The 22,909-nt window shown below is 45.0% G+C and overlaps 1 protein-coding gene across 5 annotated transcripts in view; it reads right to left on the bottom strand.

Moving 5' to 3' along the window:
• CPT1A (carnitine palmitoyltransferase 1A) overlaps positions 1-22,909 on the bottom strand; it is a 634,145-nt gene that overhangs the window by 117,781 nt on the left and 493,455 nt on the right. For all 5 annotated transcript variants that reach the window (XM_069624124.1, XM_069624123.1, XM_069624122.1 and 2 more), the window contains exon 15: positions 1,096-1,230. In XM_069624124.1, coding sequence (XP_069480225.1) covers positions 1,096-1,230 — 135 coding nt within the window. The remainder of the gene's footprint in view (positions 1-1,095; positions 1,231-22,909) is intronic.

The following is a 22,909-nucleotide window of genomic DNA, read 5'->3' on the forward strand; positions in this document are numbered from 1 at the left end:
ATTTAAAAATTGATGTTAAATAAGTACTTAGTTACTTGTAAATATGAATTTCATTACTACAGCTCACATTTACCCCTCAGCCACACTACCAACTTGTGTAGTACACACCTATACCAAAAAGTGGGTTACCTAATACCAAGCAGAGTGTTACTACATCAATTCTTACCCAATAAGGATTTAAAAGAAAAACAGTGGCAGAGCCATTTTCTTTTAATTATATGGTTCCTGGTGCTGCCACCTTGTAATGATAGATATTTAAAGAAGTCTACAGCAAAAATATCTCAATGTGTAATGCTGCAACGCCATAAGTGTTAAATGGAAAAGATCATGGATTTTCAAAGAAAAAGAAGACAAGCAAAAAAAAAAAATTACCCCGCTTATAGATGCTGCTAATACATCAAAAAGAATAGGAACATATACATTTGGCCTTACAGTATAATGGGAAAATTGGATAACGCATCCCTGGTGAAGTCGATTAGAACAAGCAAGTTATTAGGGCTGGGTTTGACAATTCTATTGAAGACGAAAAAGCTCTCAACAATGACCATCTGAAACCAGCCATAAGGTTGCTGAATAAGCAAAGCATGTGCAAATATGAATGGCGCCTGCAGTGACGTGTTGCTGGTTTAACGTGTGCCTTACTCTAATACCTTTCAGGCACTGCTCGTTTTAAAAGCACTCGTTTCACATGAGACATTATGTTCGTCAACTCTCGGGAATCATGATGGAAAAAAAAACAATAGCTGCAAAAAAGCACTCCTCCCTCACAATAAAAGTAATTTTCATTTCTGATGGGTTCGAGAACATTAAATGGAAAACCATGCACAGTTCAAAGCAAAAATCTAAGTTGGAAGGTGGACTTGGCCAGCAGCAAAATCGATAAACGTTACTGAATGGATAGATGGGTGCAAGTGTTACCATTTTCTACTTTGTTTCCAACAGTTTATTATTTCTCCCACCCGCATGGACACACCACATGAAATTCAACAGTATATTGTAACTCGGTCCAACTACACACTTATACACATCTGCAATAACTTGCACAAGGCTACTCTTCATTGGGCATATTTAAGAACTTTTCAAAGTTCAACTCACAGTTTGGGTTGGATCTGCCATGGATTGAACAAAGTCACACGATTCAATGGTACATGAACGCACAGTTTCAGTCCTTCCTTCCCTGAACAGCCGGGTCATGGAAGCTTCATATGTTAAACAAAATTTGCCTTTGTCCTAAAGGAGAAGAGAAAACATGTATTCAAACTATTGCTTGCCTCCTACATATAAAATTATAAGGTAAAGGTAAAAAAAAAAAAAAACAATAAACTCGTTGGTAATGAGAACTCTATATTCAATATGTTTGCGAACACATCATACAAGTAATTTAAGAAAATTAATCCATTACTTTCCAAGCATGGACATAAGGAGATAGTCGAGCACTGTCATTGTGCCATGTTCAATTCCCCTTCTGCACTCGCCGATATCTATCTGCCCTACTCTTTGGATGTAGGGGTGCTTCAGGGCAGGGTCTTAGTTAGGATTGGGGCAGCCCTTAGTGCATAGTGGTATACAGTGGATCCCCAAGTTTTTGACCCCAGGTCAAAGTCTGCTGCACATAGACCATGTTTGCCCGGGCTTCATCCAATCACCAAGCCCACCTTTTGGTGTTCGGTCCCCCGACTCCGGGACTCCTAAACATTTTGCTTATATTGTATGCATTTTTGTTTACGTTCGGAGGGACTTAAATAGAAGTCCTTCTGCCCATGAAGCCCATTTTTGATGTGCCTCACTTTGTAGCCCATAAAACCCAGGGCAGGAGTGCCATTTAAGCATTCAATGTTTGTCCCTGGGTGATGTCTATCAAATGTGATAGTAATCTACCTTATTTTTGGGGCTTATAGCGTGGTGACTAACAGGGCTGAGACCTCCCCAACCTAGTGAATGATGGCCCCGGAAGGTTCCAATTGTCACCCCCACTTTGTCCCATTCACTGGTCATGGGATCGTCAGTTGCTGTAGAGATGGAGTACTAGCCCCATAAGGGCACAGTCAGCACAGCTGATACATCATGCTGAGCAGGGCTTCCACTCTGCATCACAGATGCTTGGAAACCGACAGGAAGGAGCAGAGAAACCTTGAGACAAGAGGGGGTGATTAACTATGAGGAGGGGGTAAGAGGGAAAGATTAGGTAGCAGCGCAGGAGGGAAACATCACCAAGTGGCCAGTGTGAGGGGTCAACAATGTGAGGCAGACAACTGTTTGATACTTGTTCAAAATATGCCATTTTATTAGAACAAAAATAATCTCAAAATACCTCACTTGCCCTCTCTACTGTGGGTTTCCCTGCCTAACAAAATTAAGAGGAAACATTCTAACACAGTAATGCTGGCCCCTCACTCTAAACATCAAATACAAAAGAAAATATATGGCAATTCAGTTAGCATCAACAATGGCATTCACAATATATCGATACAGTTTTAGCAACCTGTGTGAACCCCCTTTCCCAGGATTCAAGGTGTATTACTTTTCAAAAATAATGTAATGAAACGTGGCATTTTCCACAACAGAACTTTGCTTTGTGAAGAGGTGAATGCTGAGAGAGCCGCTAGGTGAACATTTAGTGAGTTAAAGACCAAGCCTGAGTCTTATAGGTATAGTAGATAGTGAACTATATTACATGGTGCGCATTGCATTGGATTGAGTGAAGGTGTCTTGCACCATAACAAAAAACACTTCCATTTGTTAAAATAGCAATGCCGTATGTTTGGTCTACGTGCCTCTTTAAGAATTTCCATACATCATTGGTCCAGGTTGAGGTGATCACATTCTATGACCTCAGGAGCCAGGCAGCTAAGTTCAATGTCCGAGGGCACGGGTGGAGTATTGTCCCTTGATCCTGTGTCAACATGTTGGTTGGACACAGTAGTTTCATGGGAGCACACAGGGACATCATCTGTAGGTGTGAGAACCATGTTTGTCATGCCCACATAGGAGCTATCAGGATAAGTGTTACTTTTACCCGGTGTACCTTGTGAACTATTTTGTTGAGAAGAAGTGCTGGGCTGGGGGAGGGGAGCATACACACATTTCCCTGACCAATTAATTAGTAGGGCGTTTCTTTTGTAACTTTCTGGGGAAACCTGGGCGTGTACCATAGGCATTGTGCGTTATCCTGAGTAGCGAACAGGTATATTTCTGGGAACCCCAATCTGAGAAGACATTTAATTGCCACTCGTGTTCTGAAGGCAGCACCACACATCTGCTTAGTACGTCTTCCAGTGAATTGAGGTCCCCTGGAACATGTTGAACTAAGAGAAACATGTTGCGTTTTAGATCCACAGCCAAATGGTTTAGGCTAATTTGTACATCCCTGGAGAATGTGTTCCCCACCCTGTTTGTTTATGTAGAACATGACTGTGGTGCTGTCTGTTAGGATGAGGACTGTTTGTGTACTAACTGGGTCTTGAATGCTTGAAGTGCTTTGAAGACTGCTAGCAGTTCCAGAAGGTTGATATGCTTCTTGGTTACTGCCTATGTCCACACCCCTTGTGCAGTGTGATGGAAAAAATGAGCTCCCCACCCTGTCAGGGATGTGTCTGTTGTAAGAGTGGCTTCGATTGCTGGTGTGTTGAAAGGCTTTCCCTTTAACAGGTTGTCTTTGCACCACCACTGCAGCGATTGAAGTAGAGGTTGCAAAACCTCCAATTGATTGTCTCACATACCACTGCCTTGCGATCATTGTTTCGTTCACCACTCTTGCTTTTACTTTACTTTAATGAATTTGTATCGCGCTGCTGTGAACCCTAAAGCGTGAGGGTGGAGACAAAGAAACAAATACAGAGAACAAGAGAGGACAGAGTCTCAGCTGGTTAGGGAAAGCCTTTGATGAATGTCATTTCAGAAGTCAGTAGAAGAGCCAAGTCTTAAGGGCTCTCTTGTTGTCTGAGGGTCTGCAGTAATGAGTTCCAGAGTTTGGGTGCGGCAATGAAGAAGGCCCAGTTCTCAACCTTTTTAAGTTTGCATTGCAGAAGTTCCAACAGGCTCTGGTTATACGATCTTAATGACCTGATGCTAGCCTTCTCTAGGATATGGTCTTGCAGGTATGTGGGCATTATACCCAGTCTACATTTACATTTATAGAATTTGGATCAAGCCTCAACAGGGAGCCAGTGTAGGAAACGCCTAGCCTCAAACATGATCCTGTCGGGCTATGCCAGCGATTAATTTAACGGCTCCATTCTGGACTACCTGGAGTCTGTTGGAGTCAACTTTGCAGACACTGACCAAGAGGCTACTGCAATAGTCAATCTTTGCCCAAACTATGGCTCTGGCAATGGATTCTACATTAGCTTGCAAGGTGAAAGGTCTCAGGTGGGCTAATAGTTTCACATAATAGACGGAAGCTGAGACGATGTTACTCACGTGGGCTCTCATGTTAAGCGACTGGTCTAGTACCACAACTAGTATTAGTTTTGATTGAGGAAAAAATTCGACTGATTCTAGCCTGAATGATTTGTATACAGGGTCCAGTTTGGTGAGATACTTGGAGTTTCCCACTATCATCAACTCTGTTTTGCTTTTGTTCAGAGCGAAATTATTGCACATCATCCAGTTTTCAATTAATGTGAAGATTCCGTTGACCTCTTCTTCATCCTTGGAGTGCACTCCAGAAAGTTGGACTAGAATCTGTGTGTCGTCAGCATAATTCGAAAAGGTAATACCTTCCTCCCCTAGCATTTTGAAGAAGGGGGCTGTATAGAGGTTAGAGAGACATGGAGACGTGCTGGCTCCCCGAGGAACCCCAAAGAGCACAGAAATTGGAGAGGCTTGGGCTTCCCAAAGGCAGACTGTACTCTGCCTATTAGCCAAGAAGGACTTAATCCAGGATGCTGCAGAGGGGGAGAAGTTGGCAACCTCCACCATTCTGGACACCAGGATGGTGTGGTCGACCAGGTCGAATGATGCGGACAGATCCAAAGAAACTAAAAAGGGAGGCTAGACCTTTGTCCATGCTTCCTAAGAGTCTTGACTTTAGGTCCAGCAGGCAGGTCTCAGTGTCATAACCCTGTCTGAACCCTGAATGATAAACGTTAAGAATGGGCTGCTGGTTCAAATGAAGTGCAATTTTCAAGTACGCAACACAATCGAGGATCTTTAATAAAAAAGAGGTGTCGGTAATTGGTCTGTACTTGAGAGGGTTGTCAACAGCAAGCTCTGGCTTCTTCAGGATGGGGGTGACCCAAGCTTGTTTCAGATCATCAGGAATGCAGCCCTTTAATAAGGAGGATTTCACAAATTTACAGATTGCTTTTGTGAGGAGTGGGGGACAAGACTTAATGATCAAGGAAGAGCAGGGAATCGCCCTTGCATTTTAGTTGCCTTGAGTGTTCGATGGTGATCCGCAGATCTTCCTCAGAAATGGCATGGAAATTAAATTCAGAAACCGAAGGATTTCTGACATATGGTTTATTATGGGTGGTGTTGGAAATGGTGGACTGTTTTTGGATAATGTCGGCTCTAATGCCTAAAAGTTTATTATGCATTCCATTTTGGACTTGTTGGCGTCAGAAGGCGGCGACAATCCGAGCGGCTGGGGGGTGGATTCCGATTCCTTTAAGATCCTAAAAAGTTCCTTCATATCCGATTTAGCGTTAAGAATCTGGAGGTTATGATAGGTCTTTTTTGCATCCACTAGCTCCATTTTATAGGACTTTGCTGATGATTTATAAGCGTCGCGGACGTTGTGTTAGAGTTGGCTTTCCAAGAATGAAAGGGTTAGGGATTTAGATTTTTGTAATTCTTTTGAGACCCACAGATTACTTCTTTTGGGGCCTAGTGATTTTTTAGATTTGGCAGAAGCCAGGCAGGAGGAGATGCTGCTGAGATTGTTCGTGAGAATGGAGGACATGGTATGCATAGAAGTATGCTCAGTGAAATTAATCACTGGGTCCAGGAGAGGTTCAATTTTGTCCCAGGTATTAGGTTTAAAATTATGAATTTTAATAAAATCTGGCTTGTGTTTTTTAATTTTGACAGGTAAAGGTACCGATCAGGGACATGATTAACCTGAATCTCACAGCATGAGACATTGGCAGCTGAAACCCAATCCAGTCTATGGCTAGACTGATGTGTAGGAACGTGAATTTGTTGTGCAAAACCCAGTTCTAAGAGCGCCGAATCTAATTCTGCAGCTAATGGGTCCTTAAGGTGTCCAAGCCAATAATTAAAATCTCCGAGGCGGATATATTGGGTATTGGGCTTTAATAGTGGTAGGAGATAATTGGAAAGGGCAGAGATAAAGTTAGCTGTAAGGGAGGGCGGGCAATAAATGAGAAGAAGGTTCACAGTAGATTTGGAGTTCATACCAATTTTAATGTGCACCACCCAGACAGAGAATCCTTGAGGATAAAGGCAACCCAGCCGCCTCTCCCAGAAAGACTCATGGTGAGACAAAGTATAACCATCTGGTATGGCTCAATTGAGGGAGGGGCCAACGGAGGTGGAAGCCCAAGTTTACGTCAGTGCGCATAGATCTAAATTATCTTCAATATAGTGGTTAACTTCCAATGCATGTTTAATCAAGGATAGAGTAGTCAGTAAGAGACAACAAAGCTTGGTGAAAACTAATTGCATTGCGGTGAGGTTTTCTGGTGGGGAAGCTGGTTGGAACCGAGAAGGGGGGGCGAACTAGTTGCAGAGTCAGGAGTTTGCGGGTACTTTACCACATCATGCGACTTACAGTCGGTAAATTTCATGGGCAGTAAAAGAGGAGGTGTCAGTATGGCGGCCGTGGAAGCGTGGCTAGTATCTCTTGCAATCATCACGAACGGCAAGGCAGATTGCATAGCAGTACCTGTCGGAGCCGTCAGAATAGAGGGGCGGTTCACTGGTAACTTGTCTCTGGGTGAAGTCGCCCGGTCTGAGAAGATAGTACGGGCTGCAGCAATAGCCAATAGAACTTACTTAATACCTATTACATTGGAGCATAAAGGAGTCTTGGTCACGTGCGTCACAGACTGCCTTGACACTTTTGCGCCGGCGCATTCACACCGAGTTTAAAAATAAATACGGCAGGAAGGACTACCGGTGATGCTGGGAAATGGAGTTCCCACGGGTGCGTTCAGAGAGCTGAACAGAATCTGATTCAAATCACACTCAGATGGAAGGGGAAATTACACTAGGTAAACAATAAATCACAGGTAAAACAGAGAATCAGGCTAATGCTAAAATTAGAGGATCTGCAAAGTGAAAGGCACTAAAGTGAGCAATAAAGGTTACACAAGTTAAAAGAAACAGCGGTTCCATGTAATAATGTCCCCTCAAAAATATCGCCATGCAAAAATATCGCCGAAAAATGGCAATTTTTTGTGGGGACATTATTGCATGGAACATGTGGGGGGACACCCCGCAAACCCCCCAAACCGTTTTTTTTTAAAAAAAAACATTGTTTTTTTTTGCTGCCCCTTTCCCTATATTTATGGTCACCCATATAATATTGCCACAAACTTTTCCCGGCAATATTATACACCGCAACCATATATGTGGGGATAATATTACCCGATACCGAAACAGCGGGGTATAAAATGACAAGCAGTGTAATTTAAAACAAGTTTGGCAACAGGAAAGGGTATCTATGATACAGACTGCACATGCATCGGACGCATGTGCAGTCTGGCGTGTGGCACTAGATAGATGCAGGAAGCCATAATTCCTAGAAGGCACATTGTCTTTCGCTCCGTTACTTGACGACCGGCTACATACTGAGGTGTTTGAAACAGTATTGTTTTGCACCTTGTCATCGGAGGGGGAAGACTAATATGTTATTCGTTTTGATTAGTGGCTCTAGAAATTGTTTTACTTGGCTGGGCACTAGACTTGACTTTTTCTCATTTCTTGAGAATCCTAATTGGAACAGTAGGTCGACTGTTCTGTGTGTGTTTGGTGACACATTTGAGGAGTGTCCTCCGTTATTAGCCAGTCGTCCAAGTAAGGGTACTCTGGAATGGACTGCTTGTGAGCAAAGGTGTGGAACTAGAAGAGTAATTCTCTTTTTAATGGACTGGATCATGGGAATTGCTTGGCTGAGGGCGTCTTCTCATTAGGAATGTTCTTTACAAAATCAGTACTATCAGGGACTGTCTCCTCAGTGTGGATGTTGAAATGGTGAGCAGCTTTTTTGAGCAGGTAGTTGTATATCAACTGGACATCAATAGGAGATGTATGACCGCTATCTGCCGTTGTAACATCCAGTGTGTCAACGATAGTGACATCTGGGTCATCCTGATCATCTAAATACAAATAGTCCAGATTTTCACCAGGGTCATTCTGGTCCACATGCCAGATGTCTTAATCTGCCTGGTCAGGCTGATTGACACAGTGTTGAGAGCTAATTGGAGGCATCCAGGGATGTAAGGGTAGGAATGGGTGACGGAGGATGCTGAAGCTGACCTGACTAAAGGGGCTGAGACATTTCAAGGTCTAAAGTCTTTTGGCGAATATGACACTTATTCATAAAGTCAACAAAAGAGGAAACTTTGTCCATAGTCTGTTCAAAGTGCTCTTTCCTGTTTAGGGAATTTCAGTCAATGCTTCTGGGTCTTCCCTTGATCTTTTCTTTTGAAGAGATAATGACGGAGGAGAAAGTGCTTCTTCATACCCTTCAAAGGCAGCAGGTGTGTGTGTTTTATGTGATTTGTTATGGTGCATTTCTATCGAAAAGTGAGTTTTTTGTTTTTTCGACTGATGTTTCGCTGTCTCCAATTCATCCATGGAATATGATTTATGCACGCCTCTATCCGCCGCTTTGTTTTTATCACCTTGTGGTAAATGCTGATGTGGAACCGCAGCAGGCTTTTTTCGATGGTTCCGCCGAGGACCAGCCTTCGAGTATGTGTTTGGGCGTTTTGCATGCGCGTGCGTCATTGTCGGCAGAGGCTTTCCCCATTGCAGCACGCTGTGACTGCCTTTCCAGACAGGGGACTGACGCGCAGGAGCCTGATGGGTCCCTTGTGGTGCCTTCAGGCGCTGAACCAGAGCCTTGGTTGCCCTGGCCTTCCTGATCAGATAAGAGACTTGCATCGGTTTCCGACTCTGCCATCATGGCATATGCCGCCAACCATTTGGTTTGACACTCTTTTAGGGGTTTAGATCTACAAAGCGCACGGCGCGTGTAATGGGTGTCATGGTGATCGCGGGGAAGGCTGTGGTTACACACCCTATGGGAGTCCTTCCACAGAAACATTCTGTTACATGTTGGACAGAATTTTAAAGGAGTAAGCTCCATGTTGGAAAGCAATTTCAAGGGCAGTAAGATGGGGCAGAAAAAGCAAGGAATGGAGGTAGGCATTCAATAAATGAAAAGGATCAGTCCCCCCACTCTCCCTACTGCTAGGCCAAAGCCAGGTGTTGGCTGAAGCCTGTTGCCATCACGATTGTCTGTTTCGGTTGTTGCAAGGTCTTCCGTCGAGATGTAGCATCGAGCGGTAACCGTTCAAATAGTAATAAAGTGATATTAACTCAAAAGTAGTGTAGCTACAGGACTCTGCAAAATGTCTAACCATGACTGCGGAAATAAATAATCTGAGGGACTTTGACGCACAACGGATCATGGGTACAGTCAATGTCACACTAAGGATAGAATTACAAACACGCCCAGTCAAAGTCCCTTTTCGAACTTAGAAAAACTCATGTGCAATACTCTGCAGCCACCACTAGATGTCGGCCTATACAAAGCATGAGATTCTAAGCAGACCCACAAGCCTCAGGAATCTACATATGATACATTACTCACCATAATTGTTTTTCAGATGCTTGTATCTGCTTAGATTCACATGCTATGCATAGGCCGGCATCTAGTGGTAGCTGCATAGTATTACATTTTTTGTTTTTGGAAACTCGAAAAGGGACGTCGACAGGACGTGCCAGTTATACTATCCCTAGTGTGATGTCCACTGTACACATGGTCTTCACACATCGAGGTCCCTCAGATTGTTTTGTTTGTGACATGAGGTAGCATGACATGTAGCGCGAGTACAGATGTAATAAAGCAGATTAGAGTAGATAAGCCAGAAAACATCTATGCACCTTTTACTCTACACGGGAGGAAGGGTGGACGCATGTGAATCTAAGCAGATACAACCATCAGAAATACAATTATGGCGAGGAATGTATCCTTTCTGAGGCTTGTGGATCTGCTTAGATCACATGCTATGCATAGATTAGTGAGCAGTGTCTGGAGAAGGTGGTGTGTTGTGAGAAGGTTCAGCAGCAAATTGATGTTTTAGCACCGCTTTCCCCACCCTGAATCTGCTTTAGAGTGTGTGCCAATGCAAAAGTGCTGAGTAAAAGTATGAATAGAGCTCCATGTAGCTGCTTTGCAAATGGCGTCCAACGAACGTTTGCAATAAAGGCCAAAGTAACTCCTGTACCCCTGGTAGAGTGAGCTATTGGTGTGAAAAGCAGAGTTTTGTTTGATAGAGAGTGGCAGAGCTGTATGCATTTCACTATCCATCTGGAGGTGGCGTTTTTTGAAACGTGATCCCCTTCCCTGCCAGGTGCTATGTAGACAAACAGTTGGTCTGTTTTTCGTAGTGGTTTTTTCTTGTTTAGATAGTAAAGAACCCCCCTCCTTAGATCTAGTGTATGGACGTTTTTCTCAGCTGAGCTTGAAGGGTTTGAAAGAAAGCAGGTAGTTCAATGGACTGGTTGACAAGGAACTTGGATATGAATTTAGGTTAAATCCTAGGGTGTGTTATTAATACCAACTTGCCTTTGTGGATAACAAAGAAAGGGCCTTGCACTGACAAAGCTTGTAATTCACTAACTTTTCTTATGCAGGTGATAGGCACCAAAAAGCTGTTTTACAATAAGTTTTTTTAGGCTGGATTTATGCATAAGCTCAAAGGAGGGTGGCATCTATGAGCTTTGCGAGTACCACTTTTAGATCCCATCCTGGAGGCAGGTTTGAAATGGGGGTGGCTAAAGCCTTTTTACTCCTTCCATGAATGCCTTGACAGGGATTTTCCACAAGGACAACTTACCGCTAGGAGAACCTTGATGGAGTTAAATACTAGATACAGGATTTATGAGTGGAAGCTTTGCTCAATGCACGGGACATTTCTTGAACAATAATCAAGGGTAACTGCTCTTTCCTTTTTAGCAGAATTTATAAAGAAAGCAGATCAGCCCTTCTAAAAAAAAAAAAAAAATGGAGAAAGTTTATTAAAAAGGTTCTTCAAGATGCAGATATAACAGAGGATCTACTTGTCCAGAATCAGTCATGTGCAAAAATGAAAATGCATCAACAAGATTGGATAGTGACAATGAATAGGACAAAAAGATATAAATGTAGTCATGCTGACCGTTTACTCGAAAAAAGGATGAAAGCAACGGAAAGCTACTTGCTCAAATCTCCAAGCTCAAACTTTAGACAAATCATGTTACGCTTCTGGTTAAATATACTCTATAAAAGAGAAATACAAGCAAGAAGAAAGCAAATCAAACTAGAGGATAGTAGCTGTAGGTTTGGGTGTGGCGCTAACCAAATAGAAACCATTCAACATCTATTATCCATTGGACTGAAACTTCAAAACAAGAGAAATTATTAATTCAAACATCTATTTGAAGACTATAAAATATTTATGGCAAGACTGTTATGGTTGCGGATTCTTTTGGCAAAAAGTGTGAGGATACGAAAAGCTTTAGTACAATTTTTATTTTCTTTGAACGATAAAGGAAAACTGGATAAATTAATGTGAATCACGATCATCTAAATTTGTAAACATTTTTATTTTTGTAAAGGCTAATAAACCATAAACAAATTAAAAAATATATATTAAAAAATACTATACCGAGTCTAGTAAGTGGAGCATCTAATGAAGAATGTGTGGTGGCGTGCATTCAATTGGGTTTACCATTTTAAACTGGCACCATATTACAAATATTTTCCATTTGTTAAAATAACAGTGTCTGGTGTTTAGTTTGTGTGCCTCTGAGGATTTCCATACACCTTTGAGGTACTTTTAAATGGCCAAACTCCCTTCAGGAGTAAAGCTGCCAAGTTACTTTGTCCCCCTGTGTTGGGTGAGCATGTTGGAAGGGCACAGGAGTTTGATTGGATCACACATTGCCAGTTTGCACACATGCATAAACCAAAGTTGTCTTGCCCATATATGAACAACCAGCTCATCCACAGGGCGTTCCCCTTGATCCGGGTTGGGGACACCTGGATGCGAAGTCTGGGCATTCTGTGTTTTGGCTAGTGGCGAACAAGTCTAAGGGAGGATTGCCCCAGAGGGAGAAAATATCATCTGAGAGGTTTCTGCTGAGCTGCCACTCATGCTCTTCGGTTAGAGGATCTCTGCTTAACGAGTCTGCCAGAGAATTGAGTTCCCCTGGAACATGTTCTAACACTAGGAATACGTTCTGCTTGAGTGCCCACCAACATTTTTTGTGCTAGCCTGGACAGACTTGGAGAGGGTGTGTCCCCCTGATTGTTTATGTAAAACGTGGCAGTGGTGCTGTTCTGGGGTCTATTGGGAGGAGCTTGGCAACACAGAGGGTGTAGGTAGAAGCTCTGGAGTAGGGTGCCATTTGTGATGCATTGCCCCTGAAAGGGTGTCCTCGGGGGTAGAAAAATCCTTACTCTTTGAACCTTGTGATTTGGAGGCTTGGGGCATTGAGGACGCTTGGGGCATTGAGGATTTTGAGTTTTTCGATGTTCTGGCCTTCAGTAGTTTGTAAGGGATGTGTTTTTAATCAAGTCACTTATCTTAAAGCTTTTTACAGGGGCCATCAGCGTGTCTTTCGACACACAGTCGCCGGAACCGAGGACCTCCTAGATTTTGATGCAGTGTCAGAAACTGACCTTGGCATCTGTTTCGCGGACCGGTCATAAGGTGATCGCAACAACGATGGCCCATAGGGCAGGGAATGTTTGGACCTTCCTTTAAAACACCTTGTGTGGTTTATCGGTCGATGACCTGGTCGACTTTCGTCCTTGGGGTATGTGCTTGGTGTGGCATGCAATGTGGGTGCTTGAGTTGCTTGGTGTCTTCTCCGTAGCAGAACCATCAGCCTGCCTGTTGGAGTCAGGGGCTCGCACGCGGGAATCCATTGAACCCCGATCGCCCTCTGTGTCACGTAGGACGCCAACATTGCCATCGCTGGAGGCTCCCTCAACGTTCCTGGCAGCCTCGGCCTGCATGCCGTGGTGGGCTCAGCGTTTAGTCTTGCGGTCCTTTGCAAGACTTGCACTGTTTTTCGGGGTGGTCCTTAGGGAGGCAAAGGTTACACACTCGGTGTGAATCCTTCCAGGGAAACTACCCGTTACAGGAAAGACACAATTTAAAAGTAGTATTTTCCATAATGTATAAAGATGGCAGCCTGGCGGAATACAAGGAAGTATAGGGGAATATACATTCTCCAAGTGTGGTGGAATATGAACCTAACCCCGCTCTCCTTACTGTACAGGGCCGAGGACCATTGGGGCTTAGATAGGCTGCAGACAAAGTTTGTTGAGACGGGAGTCGTTGTCGACGGATGGCCTTGTTCTCGAATGCCGTTGCTGGAGATCTTGCAGTGTACGGTTGTCGAAAGGACACAAAGAAGTCGAACTTCAAACTTTTTCTAAGTAATGCCGTCAGCCAAGAAGGAACTCTGCAATATGGGTCCAACTACGAGGTGGAAAAAAACAATCTGAGGGACCTTGACGCATGAAGGACCATGGGTAAAGTGGACATCACTCTAGGGATAGTATTAATGGCACACCCTGACGACGTCCTTTTCAGAGTTTCGAAAACAAAAAATGTAATAATCCGCGGCTACCACTAGATGTCTGCCTATGCATAGCAAGCGATCCCATATGATAAATATTACATACCTATAATCATCTTTTTGATGCTTGGATCTGCTTAGATTCCCATGCTTTGTATAGGCCAACATCTAGTGGCTGGTGCAGAGTATTGCAGGACAAAACAGACATCGGCAGGGCGTGTCCGTAATACTAACCCTAGTGTGAAGCGCACCTCCATGGTCCTTCATGCGTCGATGTCCTCAGATAGATTGTTTTGTTTCTGACATGAGGGAGCATGAAGAGTTTATGCGAGTACGGGATAGAAAGAAAGGTGCAAGTTATCTATCTACCTTTCACTTCAACAAGAGGAGGAAGGGCAGGTGCACATGAATTCAAGCAGATTCAAGCATCAGAAAGACTATTACAGGTATGTGATATTTGTCTTCTCAGGGTTGTGGATCTGCTCAGAATCACATGCTTTGCATACACTAGCAAGCAGGAGAAGGAGCTGAGTGGTTCAGAGGCAAAAAGATGTCCCAACAACACCCAATGAAGCAAAAGTCGCCTCTGTAATAAAAGCTACCAGCAGGTGGCTTCTGCTTCATTAGTGCTGCAAGGGCAGAGATTAACTGAAGCCCGGGAGGCTCGTAGATTTCACAAAACGGACGCCTCCTAGTGCTCGATTTTAAAGGGGTTTAAACATGATTTGTGTAAAAAGATGTTTAATGTATATTTTTGCCCATGTTTTAAGACCAAAATGAGTTTTAGCGCACTATTCCATTAAATAAACCATTTATTTTTTACAATACATAGTGTTTGTGTTTCTTTGGACCATATGTGTATTATAATGTATTTGTACTGATTCTACAGCCCTCTCACCCTTCTAAGATAAGATGCAATTAAACTTCCTGACACATTTTGAGAATCATATTCTCCTGGCCCGTGAATTACTTCATTTAAATCTATCTCGTGAGCCCTGCACGGACTGCATCTGCTGTATTACTAGGGCTGGAGTCCCTTTCATCCACCTAAATATGGTCGCCACAGGGCTGATAGCTCATTTGAGCTCCTAGCTTTGCCTGGACTTGCTGCTGATTGCCTGCAGTGGCGTTCTTCTCAACTCTCCCCACCGATCCAGGAGGCGTAGCCAGCCATCTGCAAAAGCCAACTATTAAGGCCAATGCTGAATGTCTCTGCAGTGATCGCTGCACCGCCACCCCGCCAGCGTCTCCAGTACAAGTATACTGCCTCCCTGTTCCATGCACAATTGGTAAAGGTAAGCTTGAACACTTGCAGCTTACTAGTGCATCACTATTACCATGTGTCTTTCCCGATAGTGCCACCGCTCTGCCCGCCTTGGACGTGTTCACTTATCCCCCTACTGAGCCCAAGCCGTTTCCTCCCCCCGCTCCATCCGATGCCTGCATACTCAACATCGTCACATGTACCTTCTGCCCTATCAATATCTCTTGCGCGCACAAAGATCCCACCGCAGAGCGCTGAGGAACACTGCACCACCCTATGCTGGAAGGGACTCCCACACCCGCATGCCGCCTCCCCGCTCCATGCACAAATGAGAAAGATAAGCTCGAACACTTGCTAGCTGCTAGTGCATCAGGATTGGCATGTGCCTTACCCGATGCATGCCGCTGCTCTGTCCGCATGGCCTGTGCTCACTTCATCCCATTACCGAGCCCAAGCCTTTTCCTCCCCCGCTCCAAACAATACCACCATCTCCATGTGGGCCCAATGGCCAAGAAGTGCCCATCACATGTAAAAACATGGTGAGACACAGTATTGAGAAACAACTCCACCCCAGCAGGCGGGAGCTTGGCCTCAACCCGTTCTGCAGTTCTCCCTCACCTTCTCTCGCCCACAATCCAAACAGCAATTACTGGCTACTACATTTGTACCAGTTGTGCTACCATCATCTATTAGTAACTCTCTACACAGTACCAGGCCATCAAAGTTACATGCAAGGCTGCCACAAAGCACAACCAGCACACCTCTTCTCCCCTTGGAACCAGATTCAGCCCCAAGCGCACCCGAATCAGCCAGCATCATCGCCACCTCAACTCTTGCTCTGCGCCCACTCCCAGAACGCCTTGATAACTTAACAGCTTGCACCTGCTCTCCGGCCACACAGGTTACACCATCATACGCTGCGATCCAACAAGAAGAAAAGGTGGAGGAGTATTCCCCCATCTACACGGATAGTCCCCCACTCTGCCAGTTAGCACCACCAAGCTCCCCAACTATGAATCCATCTCGGTTAAACTCAGCTGCTCCCTCAAAGCAACTATCAACTTTCACCTTCTATACCACCCTCCAGGCCGACTAACATTTTGAAGATGACCTTGCTTAACTTATATCCACAAACCTCAAGCCCACTACCCAGCTCATTACCCTGGGGAACTTGAACCTCGGCTTTAATGACTTGTCTGACACAGAAGCCTCAGCCCTGATCAAAACCACTTCTTCCTTAGGCTGCGTCCAATGCATCCTCAACCCCACGCATGCCCAATGACGTATTCTTGACTGGCTGCTGGATCATGGGGGTAACGTATCCATCCATTCAAACGTCCCCTTGGCCATGGTCAGACCACCACATAATCACTTACTCCACCCTTATCCTGAGTAAACAGCATATAAACGGTACACAAATTGCCCCACCCCTACCACACCCACTCTCGCACGTAGTATCCGCAACTTCACCAGTGTGAACATCCTCACCTTGCTCAGCCAACCCATGCCCACTGTGCAGGACGCTGCCACCCTCGTGGATCACTTTAATACAATCTTGGGTAACGCTGTCGACTCCTTGGCCCTGTGAAGGCATCATGAAGTAAGACACAGACAACAGATTCAGCTCTCTAAGAAAAAGCTTTATTTTTGTTACATTTCAGGATGGAGTAAGGCCTAACATGCCCTATGCTAAGGTGGGATTTCCTCACCTAAAGAAAACCAAGGATAACTAAGGATAGTCAGTGTCAGTAAATTCAAATTAAAAGTCTGTCTATGTCCAAAACCTATACTTGCCCTCACAACTAAATCCATTCAATGTGTTGGAATATCCGTCGCAAAATAAATAGTGTTCAAAAGTACATTTCTGAGCTTCTTCCAGCTCAGTCGCTTTCTTTGAGCTTCCCCCAAGTTCAGAACAATCCAAAAAGACCTCAGAGTTCTCATCCCCAAGAGTTCAACAAAGTTCAATAAAGTCTTGGAGGATCCTTCCCCAAGACGCTGACTCTTCCAGATTGCAAAACCCAAATGTCAGTTCAAATCTTCTGGCTCTCAAAACAGTACCATTTCAACTCCTTGTTCATTCCAATGGGGTCACTCGGTCTAGGCGCAGTTGTCAGACCACACGGTCCACCCATTACAGTTCACACAAACGATAACTGTGTACTTTGCTGGACTTCTGTTTTCTTCAGGTTTTACTCCTGAACTTGTAGTCCTGTGGACTTTTGTATCTTAGATCATTACTTATTTCATATTCTTCTTGGAAGTCTTTTTGTCTTGGCCACCACTTGTATCTCATACAGTTAACTTAGTGAGATTTTACTCTTACCTCCTTGCTTTCACTTAATTCATAAAGGTTTATAATGGTTCATCACTTGCTTTGCTTTGGGCTTCTCGGTTCACTCCTCACTGCAAAATCACCACCAAATGCTCCCACACAACAGCAGCCCCGCCACTGCTTCCTCAACTTGGAACACCTACAAATGCCCGCCTCTTCCAATTTCATCCCATCTCAGTCAATGACCTGGCCACCATAATCAAGGGTCTTAAACCATCCAGATGCAAAGGTGACATCTGCCCAGCATCACTCATAAAATACCTCTGCTTCCTCTAATCGCTGCCACCATCAACTCCTCCTTTGCTTCCTGCTCTGTCCCTAGTGCCCTTAAGGAATCTTCCATTTCCCAGTTGCTCCAAAAACTTACCCTATACCCCAACAATTCCTACCAAGCACTGCTTACAACCACCGTCCCCTTCCTTCTGAAAAGTATTGACAGTGGCCTACCTCCAAATTTGAGACTTCCTCGAATCTTACCACATTCTAGGCACCCAGCAATCAGGCTTCCGATCAGATATTGAACCGAGACGGCCCTCCTGGACCTAAAAAACAAACTGGACGATGCAATCAATACCAGAAATCTCTCCCTCCTACTCCTACTCCTACTTGACCTTTAGGCAGTCTTTGAGCTTGTTCGCCACCAGACACTTCGCTACCACATCACAACCTTTGCTCATTACTCTCCCGACGCCGCCAAATGAATCTCTTCCTTCCTATCCGACCGAACCTCCAGAGTCTTTGCTGGCAACACAGCAGGCACCCCCACGCCTATCTCCTGTGGTGTTCCCCAAGGCTCCTGTCTCTCGCCCATCCTGTAGAATATCTATACAAAGCCCTTATTTGACCTCCGACTCTCTTGGCACATCATATACAGACTATGCCGATGACACACAAATTCTCAACCCCCTATCTGGCGACTACACAAGATACCATCAAGATAAAACGCCTAAATCAATAAATCATGGTTGACCATGAACAGCCTCTGCTTAAATGATGAAACAACAGCTACTGCTCATCGGCTACCCTCGCCAGACTAGACCATTCATTCAAATCATTCATCATCGATGGCAATAAAATCCTGGTTACCTCTGCGGTAAAAACACTGGGGGCCTCATTACGAGTCTGGTGGTAACCCCTAAATACGGCGGTAGCGCCATTACCGCCGCATTTAAGGGTCCGCCAGATCATGGCCTTGGCGGATTTCCCCCCAGCTCTGAGCTGGAGGAAAATCTGCGGCAAATTTGCCCATTTTCAGCGTCATTACCGCTGCCGGGAAATCCTCCAGCGGTAATAGTGCGAATTTTACCAATTGGGCCCAACGGGGAATGAGGAATTCCCGAATGGGCCCAATGGGGAATGGGCACTGACCATTCCGCCAAACCCGTGATCCAGCGCTAATAGCACCGGGGGTTTGGCGGTAGGGCTAATAGCGCCGGCGATAATAGTGAATAGCGCCGGCGTTACTGCCCAACTTGTGATGAGGCCCTGGGTGTCTACCTGGATGCCACCTGTAAGAAACCTGAAGGTGTCCCCGTGACTAGTCCCCGGGGATCTGTCATCCAGGTGGCCAGGACACGGCAATAGCTATTGGATCCAGTTCCTGGGCGTGGACCAGTGAGGGAAGATCACCTGGATAGGTGTGGGGGGGGGAGGGGGAAGTCTTCGAGGCGTGGAAGTGGGACACGACGGGTGAGAGGTGGTATTCCCTTTTTATAACACCATTTCCCCATCCTACCATGTAGGATACTCACCCTCCCCCCTTTTCCAACATGAACACTTTTGCAAACCAAAGACAATGGACTAACACCGGAGCAGTTTACCTGACATGTCCTAACACCAGGGTCAGGCAAAGTCAGGCAATTGACCAGAATCACACACCTGATGCCCTTTTTCTTCCCAACAGGGATAAAAGGTGAGCACAAGAACACACTACGAGCAAGGCAGACCGCACGGCGAGACAGCTATCCAAGCACGGCAGTTTAAGAGGAGGTGAAAGGCGGCGAGAACCGAAAGGGTGACGAGGAGAGAAGCGACCTTGCCCTTTCCAACCCAGACCCGCAAAGAATCTGAAAGGAATCGTAAGACCGCGAACAATAGCCGGCGTATGGTGCAGCAGATTTCAACGGTACACTGAGCCCTCCTCTCTGATAACCAAGCCCTGGAGAGACGAACCAAGCCCTGGAGAGAAGCTTGCTACCGTGGTACTGCCTTCGACTGCAGAGACAAGAAATGCCAAGCGGTTCATCACAGCTGGTGTGTCCAGGGGAGGACCGCTAAGAAACAGAGTTGTGTTGAACAAAGATTGCACATGTCAAAATAAGGGAAATTCAAAGAACTGTTAACATTAAGGGAAAACCAGCTGCAGAGGGGTCCAGCACCACGTGGGTGCCCCTTCGAAAGACTGGCTGATCACACGTTTGTTGAAAAATACCGATACCAGAAGGCCCTAGGAGAGCCGCAAGAAAAAGTTTAAAGTGGTCATATAGGTGTCTAGCAAAAACCTCTGTTTAGTCGAAAGTCTCGGACCAACAAACCATTGAAAACCCAAAGGAAATAAATCCCACATCGTAGGAAAATAGAAGGAACAGATACTGGCAAACATGAACCTGATGGAGAGGGATGCCGGCTGAAGGGGGCAAAGCATGTTGCCCCAATGATCATTGTGTTGACCAGAATAAAACCGACAGAGGGATGTCTACAGTGGACTGTTTAAAAAGACATTAAGACTTGTGAATGAAACAGGTAAAAGTGTTTTTGAGGAAAGCCGTAGTGAACCCAAAGGAGAAGGCTAACATTCGAGAAGGGTCTGAACCCAGAAGATGAGGATCCAGAGGTGAAAAGGCATCACCCAACATGCAAGCAGAAAAAAACGTTTCTTTATTATTTTGGGACACATCAGTTCCTTGGAGGCAAGAGACTTTTTGTAGAAAAGAGACAACCACCGAATGTCCTAATGGCTGAGCGTGGAACTGTCGTCTCGTGCTGGGAAAGCTGGAGAGTGTGCTGTGCTCAGGAGCCCCGCCTTGTCCGCTGTTCAAACGTGGGGAAGGGAGATCCCAGCTACTGCAGCCTGACTTATCATTCGTGAACACCTCTTTCTTTTTTGTGAATCCTATCACACTGTTTTGCATTTAGTTGTAAGGACTGGCAATAGGTTTTTCTTAGTATAGGCCTTTTTATTTGACAAGACGGCACTAGTACTGCCTTATTATTATTTGATGGTCGTAGCTTGCTCCCATCTTAGATTTAGGTTTAGATTAGGCGTTTTTCCAACCTGCATATACAGTTTAATAAACACCCTTAACTGTGATCACTTGTATGTCACTCTAGACCAACTAATTTGCCTCGACCTCAGCCTATGCCACAAAATGTATCTATGCTAGTAAACCAATCCTCTGGAAAATCGCCTTACTGTCACCCGAGCACTAATCGGTTCTAAATTGGACTGTTGTAACACACTACTCTGTGGCACCACAGAAAAAAAAAACTACAAGTCACACAGACCAATGCCCTTCGGCCAGCTATGGACCTGGGTAAACATACCCATATCTCCAAAGCTGGAGATCCGTTCACTGGCTCCCGATTAGAGAGAGAATCAAATTCAAGACTATCACCCACCGCTGCTTATCCAACCATCCACTGACATACCTCACCCAGAAGCTTGAACGACAAGCGCCCTTGATAGCTCATTGATCTGCCTACAATCATTGCCTGACTATACCAAGATTGAACTGCAAAAGAGGAGGCTCCAGGTTCCCAGTCTGCGCGTCAAGCCTCTGGAACAACCATCCCCCTCACCTGTGGGCTGAACCATCATACTTGCTGTTCAGAAAGAAACTTAAAATGCACCTCTTCAACTACCTATTGCACTGTTTTTTCTACCTGCACTGAGCCTCTGTAAGTAACTAGCACCTAGATACCTACAAGCTGTGTGTGCTGCTATAAATGAATACATTAAATTAAAATAAAATGGCCCATGAACTCTTATTGGCATGATTTTTTTGACAGCCACCTCAGTTGTGATGAGCAATATTTGTTTTATGTGATACACATGTTTTTTTTTCCCCAGTGGCTTAAAACATGTTCTGTATTGTCTTTGAGCAGTGTGAACAAATTAATACACACATCTAAAACAATTTCTTATACTGAGCTTTGTGAAGGTGCTCTCACGTCTACTCCCCAGGGATCTTCTGTTCAGGCGGCCAGGGAAAGTCCACCGCTTTTGGATCCCGACCCTGGGGGTGGAAGAGTGAGGGAGGATCACCTGGGTAGGGTGCCATTGGGGATTGGAGCGAGGGTACCTGAAGGCGAGACATGGTATCCCCCCTTTCCTAGTACTAACCTACCCTCCCTTAGCCTTTATGGGATATTGTCAGTCTCCGTCCATTATCCCCTATGATTTTCCTTTAAGAACTGAGAAGAGGCCACTAGGAGTAATGCAGATTTCCTATGGCAAGTACCACTCTGGTACTGTGACAAAGAAGAGAGGTCAGGCATGTCACACGAATGGCCTTGACAAGGTCAGGTTATTGAAAATACCTTGTTTGACATGCAGTCCATTGTGAATGGAAAAGAGTATAAAAGCTGGAAGTTAGAAGTGTCAAGAGAGAGGTACGAGCGGTGCAGGTGAAGCAGAGCGAGGAGAAGACCAGAAAGCTGCCGTGCTCAGGGGCGAAAAGCCAAGATGGTGAGATGCTGCTGAGAATCCCGAGAGTCCTGCCAAGTGGAAAAAACGGGACTGGGAGCCCTGTGTAAGCGAAAGCAGAGAGCAGGCATCGCGGAGAAGCAGAGGCAAGGCCAGAGGCCAGCATACCTGGAAGTAAGCAGTCAGCGAACCAGCGAGTTGCTTTTCCCGGGCAGAAGGGCCGCCGCCAAATGGAGCACAGCAACTCAGTAATCCTCTAGAAGGGCTCTGGGGCTCCGGGCACTCCGAAGGACTGTTAAGCCTGTACCAAGTGAAACCTACTATTATTGAATACCAAATTCTGTGAAAGGGGCTGTTGAGCCTGTACAAAGTGAAACACATTATTATGGAATGCAAACCCAATGAAAGGGGCTGTTGAGCCCATACCAAGTGAAACTAAGCTCACACAAAGCTGCATATATATTGAATGTTGAACCACAGAAAGAGTGATATAACTGACACCAAGTGAATGACCAGATACCTGTTACTAGAGGAAAAGCTGTGAATTAATAACCATAAGGGCATCTTAGAGAAAATAAGTGCCCCATTATCAGCAAGCACTGGGAAAGTTATGTGAAAAATCCTGCAGTGAGAAAAAAGCAGGTTCTGATGAACTATTGAACAATAGCATTGGTGGAACTTAAGGTTGCATGACCTGTAATGGGTGGACAGTGTGGTCTGGCAACTGCGCCTAGCCCAGGACATTTCCTAGTGCAGGTATTTTCAACATCAAGACTGTAAGCACAAAGAAGACATGTGGTTACTGGTTGTGTAACCTGTGATGGGTGGTCCGATGACTGCACTTAGACCAAACCAAAGCCACATAAAAATTGAAAACAGCAAAGAGTGTTGTGTG

Source organism: Ambystoma mexicanum, chromosome 11, assembly GCF_040938575.1.
Source record: "Ambystoma mexicanum isolate Mex_15411 chromosome 11, UKY_AmexF1_1, whole genome shotgun sequence".
NCBI classification, from domain to species: domain Eukaryota; kingdom Metazoa; phylum Chordata; class Amphibia; order Caudata; family Ambystomatidae; genus Ambystoma; species Ambystoma mexicanum.